The sequence below is a fragment of the Rissa tridactyla genome, chromosome 5 (genome assembly GCF_028500815.1).
Source record: "Rissa tridactyla isolate bRisTri1 chromosome 5, bRisTri1.patW.cur.20221130, whole genome shotgun sequence".
Lineage (NCBI taxonomy): Eukaryota > Metazoa > Chordata > Aves > Charadriiformes > Laridae > Rissa > Rissa tridactyla.
In genome coordinates this window covers 38,525,744-38,534,037 of record NC_071470.1, presented here as the reverse complement: position 1 = coordinate 38,534,037, position 8,294 = coordinate 38,525,744, and the positions used below count along the sequence as shown (strand labels likewise).

At 58.2% G+C, this 8,294-nt stretch overlaps 1 protein-coding gene across 1 annotated transcript; it reads left to right on the top strand.

Moving 5' to 3' along the window:
* The first annotated feature begins 3,783 nt into the window (after positions 1–3,783).
* On the top strand, positions 3,784–6,634 carry LOC128910278 (vasotocin-neurophysin VT). Its single transcript, XM_054203298.1, has 4 exons — positions 3,784–3,856; positions 4,723–4,955; positions 5,506–5,707; positions 6,370–6,634. The coding sequence occupies exons 2-4, from the start codon at positions 4,767–4,769 to the stop codon at positions 6,540–6,542; spliced, it is 564 nt and encodes a 187-aa protein (XP_054059273.1). The 5' UTR covers positions 3,784–3,856; positions 4,723–4,766; the 3' UTR covers positions 6,543–6,634.
* The last annotated feature ends 1,660 nt before the right edge of the window (positions 6,635–8,294 follow it).

Here is an 8,294-nt window from a genome sequence, read left to right as displayed (position 1 = left end):
GGGGCATCTGGTCCAACACCTGCTCGGAGGAGAGCTCATCTCCGTGTTATATGAGGTTTCTCAGACCCATCATCCACCCTGTTTCTCCTTCTTGTTAACCCTGTAGGACCCTTTGGCAGCAAGTTTCGACCCCTGCGACCCGTCTTGCTGACTCAGGGAGGGAGAAGGGATGAATTTCTCTCTGCGCCCACCTCTCATGGCTTTGGGAGGGATCATGTTCCCCCAGACACATGAGTCCTCCTGATCGCTCCCCTCGAAACGAGCGGGGCTCTGAAACCGCAGTGGGCAGCAGAGACCTTCTCTACACCCCAAGGAGATGGGCTTGGTGGTGGGTGACACGTAGCCAGGACTTCCTGTGGGGTCTTCGGCCAGGACACACAGCAATTCCCCTTGAGCTCCCACGCAGAATGGGCAGATGCCACGGGCAAATTTATTTCCCGGCACCGAGCCTGTCTTCTCTTCAGGAGGTGGGGAACAGCCTTTGATTGAAGGCCTGAGCAATTTCCTCTAACGCTCTCCTTCAAGCGCTTTTAGGAGGACAAATCCAGCCCTTGTTGGTCAGTGACCTCCCGACGTGACGTCTGCATCCCAGCGGGCTGGATCTGGACAGGCGAGTGATAAAGGCAGCACCCAGGCAAATCTTGACGTCAGCTGCTCTGCCTTCTTTAAATGAGCATCAAAGCTGTTGTCCATCTTGTCATGGAAGCAGAGAAGCATCTTTAGCCATGACACAAAAAAAGAAGGTGCTGTGCTCAGACAGAAGGTGCAGGATCCCCCACCACCACCCCCATCAGCCTCCAGCCATTAACCCTCATCATCCACAAGTTCACAGCGACCGGCTGAAAGGCTTGTGACGGGCCGGGGGAGAAGCAGTCACCACTAAATGCCATGAAGACAGGCCCATTTGAGGAACATTAGTTCACCCAGACAGGAGATGGGAGTGCTCCTTTGCCAGCCTGACCTGCTCGCTATCGCCACTGCAGGAGCAACGTGTTTAAATGAAGTTTCTCCTTCTCTGCTGCGAGCTGCATCCCCCTCCAGCCACAGGCAAAGGCAGAAAAATGCACAATCATCTGGTGAAAATCCAGTTTTCCACGCGGTACCTGGTGTCCTCTTATTTATTCCGATTAAACTTTGTTGCTCTGACCTCTGTGTTGGGCAGCAGGGACGCATGGGCTGCGGCAGAGCACCACCAGCTCCATCCTCTCTCCTGCCTCTGGAGGCTCTTAGGAACCACCGTGGAGGTTTCAAAGGTGACAAAGCTCCCGCTGTTAATGAAGGATGGGGAGAATAGTCTTGTGGTTTGCCCTGACCATGTGCAAGGGTGTGATCACTCAAGGATTGGAAAAATCTTAATTTCTGTGCAGCAACGATGCTTTAAAGCTCTGGGTGTAGCCAGAGGGTGTTTTATGTGCGAAAGAGCGCGGAGACATTGTGGGTTGCTGCTGGACACCCCGTTTCCCACCATCCAGGTTATTCCCTGATGTGAAAATCAGAGCACAAGCAGCGGAGCCCCGCGGCTGAGCCTCTCCGGCAGCCCCCAGCCCCTTTGCTGGTGTCTAGGGAGAGCTGGGGCCGTATTTCGGCTGAGCAGGAGGGCTGGGGGGTGGATTCGAGGATGCTGCCCACTCCCCACCCCGTGTCAGGCCTTTGGGGCTTTCCTTCGCAAGCCGAGGCGAGCTGGGTTATAGATAGCAGGCAGCTAACGCCGCTGATTAATGCTGCGGCGCCCACATTGCCTGCCTCGCATGTCGTTAGGAGATCAGCGCTGACGAAGGGGGCTCCTCTGGGGCCCCGGGAAGAGCCTGGGGAAGAGCAGGGACGTGGCAGAGCAAATCTGGTGCCAGGGATGCAGAGAAGCGACCCTCGTGGCTGATTTTGGGGGATCTGGGGCATGGATTTGGGTAGCCCCAAAGCATCAAGCAGGAGCTGGATGCGGGTTGGGGGCCCAGCATCACCCCAGGGCCGCGGCCGGGTACCAGTGGGCATTACTGGATGCCCAGCAAAGATGCTCCCAGCTGGATCTGCCCAGTCCCATGAAACCCCATCATCCTGCGATCACTTCCCCCATGACTCACCCCAGGTGACCCCAATATTTTCATCCCCCAAACCCCCTTTTGGGTTTTCTACACATTTTTTTGCCTCCCCATCTCCTCCTTCCCACCTCATCCTCCCCTTGATTCCTGTAAGTGATTCTGCGTTGCGGCTGCGGAGCCTCTGCAACTTGGAAAAACATTTTATTAACCTTCCTTGACTTTAAAGAGCATAATTACATTTTAATCTCATATTCCCGCGTTATCATTCCAGACACAGAGTCATTTGAATGCAGATCATTCCCGGCTAATGTAATTTTACGATACAGTAATGAAGAGACGAAGCATGAGCATGTAACACCCAATTTAGAGCTGACATTTAGGTTTCTTTTAAAGAAAAGTTTTCCCAGCCGAGGGCTTTTGCATCCTCCTCAGTCCTACAACGCAAGTGGGTTTCGGCTCCCGCTGTGAAGGGACGGGTTTGGATGGGGAAATGTGGCCGGTGCTAATATTGGTCATTAAAGCTGCCCACGGCTGCCCCACGTGGGTGATTCAGCGTCTCTGGTGGTGGGCACGGGGCAAATTTGGGAACTCTCCCAGGGAGACCTGAGTTAGGCGCTGCAGTTACCTTCACCCCTCTTGGAGGGGGGGAATCACCCTCATTTTACCCATCAAAAAGGCCAGGAGTCCCCCAAAACCCAGGACCACCATCCCACCAGGTTGATGCATCCTTCCAAAATCACAGGCAGGAGGCGGGGGTGGGCTGGGACCCCCAGCACGGCAAGCAACACCTCCAAATAGATGCTGGCCCTTACCCCTGTGTGCCTCAGTTTCCTCTGGGCGGCGAAGCGATGCTCTTGGTTTCATCCCCCCCTCCAGCATCCCTGCATGGTGCCTCTGAAGCCCAGCACAGCGCTCACTTTGCTTTTAAAAGGATTTTGATTTTGCCAGGGTGGATTTCAGCAGGACCACGGCTCCCCCAAGGGATGCTTCAGCAGAGCAGCAGCCCCTTCACCACCCAGGGTACCACCATCCCTCCCGCTCCAACCAGGGCTGAGCCAGGGTGGGTCGCTGGTCTGGCAGAACAGGGATGCTAATGAAGGTGAGAAAATGAGGGATGCTAATGAGGGTGGGGAAAAGCCACGCTCCGGCCACCCCATGTAAACCCCGGGCTGATTTTTATGGTTCTCTGCCTCGATTCCCCGTCTTTGATGAAGATGAGTGCAGGACGGGCTGAAGGGTAGAAAATCAGCCCAGAGGCTCGACCACAGCTAGTGGCACACACCCCCCCCATTGCCCACCCCCATCCCTTCCAGCACCCCCAAACGAGCCCCCCCCAGATGCCCTGAGCCAGCCCCAGCATTCTGGGGAGGGGTGGGCTGCAGATGCTCGTTAGGCACCTGATTGCCCTCTACATATTAATTTCACATTGCCTCGGCATTGCTGGAAAGGGCATCTGGGGCTGGCAGGAATACTCATGGCTGGATGGTGCGGGGAGGGCTTTTTGCTGCCGTTTGCCCCGTACCGACGTTCCCAACAGCCCATCAGTGACATGAGCATGCTGTGTCTCAGGGAAGGTGGGACACACTGCATGCCAACAGGAGGGTCAATGCCAACTCCAAAGATACGTGTTTTTTTTCTTTTCATCTCTCCCTCTGCCGGTGTTTTCTCTGCCTTCTTGTTTCTTGGAGAAAAAGAGGTGGAAGAGGCAGGTGAGCGGTGGGTGGCGACGACAGATGCCTTTGGGCCAGGGTAGTGGCAGGGTCCTGCTCCACACCCCGCTGCTGAGTGGTCCAGCGCTGCAGCTGAGCCCCTTGCTTTAGGTGCGTCTTTGTGCACCCCAGTGCCCTTCCCCAGCCCTGACCCCATTGCGCCCCCTCCAGCATCCCAGCATCCCTCCCACACCAGCACCATTCAAACCAGCACCCCTCCCAAGCTGGCATCCCTCCCCAAACCAGCATCCTCCGAAGCAGCATCCCTCCCCAAACCAGCATCTTCTGAATGAGCTTCCCTCCACAAACCAGCGTCACTCACACAGACCAGCGTCACGCTGAAACCAGCATCCCTCACAAACCCCGTACCCCTCCCAAAGCAGCACCTCTCCCCAAACCAGCTGCCTCCAGACCAGGATCCCTCCCAGACCAGTGCCTTTCCAAACAAACAACCCTCTCTGAACCAGCGTCTTCTGAATGAGCATTCCCTCCCCAAACTGGCATCCCACCCAGACCAGCGTCTTCTAAACCAACAATCCCTCCCCAACCAGCTCCCCTCCCCAGACCAGCATCCCTCACAAACCTGCATCCCTCCCCAAAGCAGCATCCTCCAAACCAGCCTTCTCTGAAACCTCATCTTATGAATGAGCATCTCTTCCCAAACCCACATTCCTCCCCAAACCCACGCTCCCCCCCATCCATCACCCCTCCCCAGGATCCGGCCACCCCTGGGTTGGCCTGTGCCCCTCCGAGCAGCCACGGCTCAGTGTGTGGGGCGGAATTCACCAGCCCTGAGAGCTGCCGCTTGTTCTCCTACACTGAATCACCTCGAATTACAGATTTGCTTGGATGCGATTTGGGGGAGAAAAAAAAAAAAAAAAAAAAAAAAAGACAGGAAAAAAAAACCTCACAACAAAAAAAACAACCCAGCCCTCTTCTTCCTCCTCCTCCTCCTCCTCCTCCTCCCCTCTGGGAAGGGGTGACAGCAGCATAAATAGCGGCTGGCGCAGCACGGGGCCAGATGCAGAGCGAGCGGCAGGGTGGCCGGCTTCCCCTAGCACGCGTGGCACAGCTGCGAGCACCCTCTGCCATGGCAGAGCCTTCGCTGCCCCTCTCCTTCCTCTGCCTCCTCGCCTTGTCTTCCGCCTGCTACATCCAGAACTGTCCCCGGGGCGGCAAGCGGGCCCTGGCCGACACAGCCCTCCGACAGGTATGGGGTGGGATGGGGGCTTGGGGGGGACGGGATGGGGCTCTGGGGGGTACGACGCAGCTCCGTGGGGTGCAGAGGCTCCCCGTCACCCGTGGGCACCCTTGGCCGTGCTACGCTCCCCTGAGCAGCACGGAGCACCCTGTTTTGGGGGGAGGCTGGGGGACATGCCCAAGGGCACATGGTGGGGCAGTGGCAGAGGAATGGGTGACACACACCCCCCCCCCCCCCCCCCGAAATGCTGTTGTTACCTCAAAGAGGGGACTGGGCTGGGCCACAGCTGAGCAGCCCCATGCGGGGACAGGGCACCCCCATGGAGCAGAGATGGGGAGGACACGGGGGGCAGCAGGGAGCACCCAGAGCGGGGCCATCGCTGCAGCACGAGGCCGCGCTGCTGGTGGCAGGGACAAGATGGGTCACCCCATGCCAGCACGGCACCCCGAGGGCTGACGGAGCAGGAGGGGGGCTGCTTTTGAATACAAGGAGGTGCAAGCAGGGTGTACCCCTCCTTTTCTGGGGGGTCCGGGGAGACTCAAGCAGCTCCTTCCCCCAGTGCATGCCCTGCGGCCCCGGGAACAGAGGCAACTGCTTCGGCCCCGGCATCTGCTGCGGCACCGAGATGGGCTGTTACCTGGGCACGGCCGAGACACGGCGCTGCGCCGAGGAAGACTACCTGCCTTCGCCCTGCCAGGCCGGCGGGCAGCCCTGTGGCTCCAGCGGCCGCTGCGCCGCACCCGGCATCTGCTGCACCACCGGTAATACGGGGGGTGTTGGGGGTCAGCGGGATGGGGGTCCAGAGAGGAGAGTTTGGGGTGTCTTGGGACCATGGTGGGGGCTGGTAATGGCAATAGCATGGGTCAATCCTGCAGTTAGACCTCACCTTCCAAAGGGGAAACTGAGGCAGAGAGCAGCAGCAGTGTTGTCCCCATTTTGGGATAATTTTGGGATAGTCAGATTCAGACTAGATAAAAGGGAGAAATTTTTTACGATGGGGATGGTGAAACATGGGAGTAGGTTGCCCAGCGAGGTGGTAGATGCCCCATCCCTGGAAACATTCCAGGTCAGGTCGGGTGGCGCTTTGATCTAGTTGAAGTTGTCCCTGCTCATTGCAGGGGGTTGGACTAGATGATCTTTAAAGGTCCTTTCCAACCCAAACCATTCCATGATTCTATGGTAAGGACTGGGCTCAGAGCTCCTTCCCGAGCCACCGCCATGAGATATTTCCCAGCCAGGCACACGCAGCCTCCCCGATGTGCCAGAAAAATCCCAGCCAGCCCCACTCCCTGGTAAACAGGAGGGACAAAGTTGGAGCTGTGCAGGAACCCCTAGATGCCACCAACCCCTTCCCCACCTGAAGATAAAACACTTGTGGTCCTAAATAACCCGTACCATCACGACGTTTTGCTTCCTCTTGAAGAAACCTGTGCGATGGACACCAGCTGCCTGGATGAGGGCAGCGACGGGGCTCAGGAGGCGGCAGAGAAGAACCTGACGGTGCTGGACGGCTCGGCTGGAGATCTGCTCCTCAAGCTGATGCACTTGGCAAACCGGCAGCAGCAGCAGCAGCAGGGCAAGCATCCCCTCCTCTGAGTCGGGGCGCCGGGTGTCCCCCGCACCGCCACCGACCCCCCCAACCCCAGCCTTGTAAATACGAGACCCAATAAAAGTCCTCGTGCACTGTGGTGGCTTCGTCCGGGGTGCTGGGGACGGGTTATGGGGGGCTCCAGGGAACCCGTCCGGGGCTCGGAGATGGTGGGGTGAGGGGGTTTGGAGGTTGTTGGATCTTCATCCCCACACCTCCCCCCAGAATCCCTGTGCGGTTTGGCTCCAACCCGCAGTGGTTCTGCTGGGCTGGGTGCAGGATTTGGCCCCGTGCTGGCAGCACTAAGGGAAAGAAGCCCAGGCAGAGCTGGCCTTTGGGATCCGGCCATGGAGTCCCACCCCGGGAGCCCCAGCAGCACCCATGGGCGCTGAGCCTCCCAGCCCCCCCAGCCCCTGCAGTTTGGAGCACCACACCCCGGGAGGTGCCACCGTCATGTTACCTCTTAGCCAAGAGCCCTCTTCGAGGCAGATTCGGGGCCCCGTTACATTCAGGAACTGGCACGGCCGGCGCTTCAAGCCACATCTACTAAAAATGATTAAAAGTAAGGAAAACCACCCCCAAAAAAACTGCAAGACTGGAAAGCTTTGGGTTCCCAGCTTCATACAACCTCCCAGCTGGTCTTATCTTTCCCCACCATCCCCACCAGACACCGATGAGCAGGATCAGCCCCCTATTTATTCCACACGCACACCCCCCAAATTTGGGATACCGTTACCCCAACCCTCCTACCCCCTCCCAGGTGTCTTACCCTGGCAGGGTCCCTGCTCCGGGCTCTCTCGGGGCTGGGATCTGGCCACAGCACGGGGGACAGCTCATCGTTTATAATGTCCCCGAGGGAGGTGGCACCTCCTGGGAGGTGGAGCTCCTCTGCGCCGGCGGGCCCCATCCTGCCCACGTCAGCTCCCCGCACCTCAAGGGGGTGCAGGATTAACCCAGCGCCCAGTCCATGTGACGAGCATCTTATCCCAGCCCCGGGGAGGTGGGGGACCTGAAATCACCCCAAAATCATTGGGAAAGCACAGATGGGTGACCCTAAACTGCGGGATAAAGAAATTGGGCTGTTGAAGCCCAGCCCTGGCAGTCAGCCTGTCCCAGGATGTGAACTCCAACATCTCCTACAGCAAGGGGGGTGCATCGCTAAGCCGGGATGATGCTCCAGGCTGATGGAAGCCTTGGCATCGGGGCGTCAAGGTTTCCAAAAGCACCAGGAGCTGATAATCGGGATTTTTTTTCCCCACGCTTCTCCACCCAAGTCACATCCCAACCCTGCCCACGGGGGTCCAGACACCCCCAAACCAGCTGCAGGGGCTCCAGGACAGTGATTTTCCCCTCCACCCCACACTGCAGCGGGACGGCAGCCGGGGCTGAGCCTCTGGGATGCTACACGCAGCTGCTGAGCCCCATTTCCAACCCGTTAACATGGACCCCAGTGCCCAGCTTGTCCCCAGGGAGCAGGATTCATCAGCTGCCTGACCCCAGGCAGGTGACAAGGACCTGGCTGCCCCCGCCACCGGCCACCATGGCCACACTAAGTGGCAGATTTCAAAGCAAGCCAGAGGGGATGAGAGGAGGTCATGGCTCCCAGGCTCCAGGCTGCCTAATTCCCAATTAAGCAGGCGCAGGGAGGGACCAAGTTAATGGTCTTGATAGATGTAAGATTTGTCCGCAGCAGAGGAGTTTATTCAAGGCGGGATGCTCTTAATTGCAGTAACGAAGGCAAGGGGTTAGGGTTAGCAGGA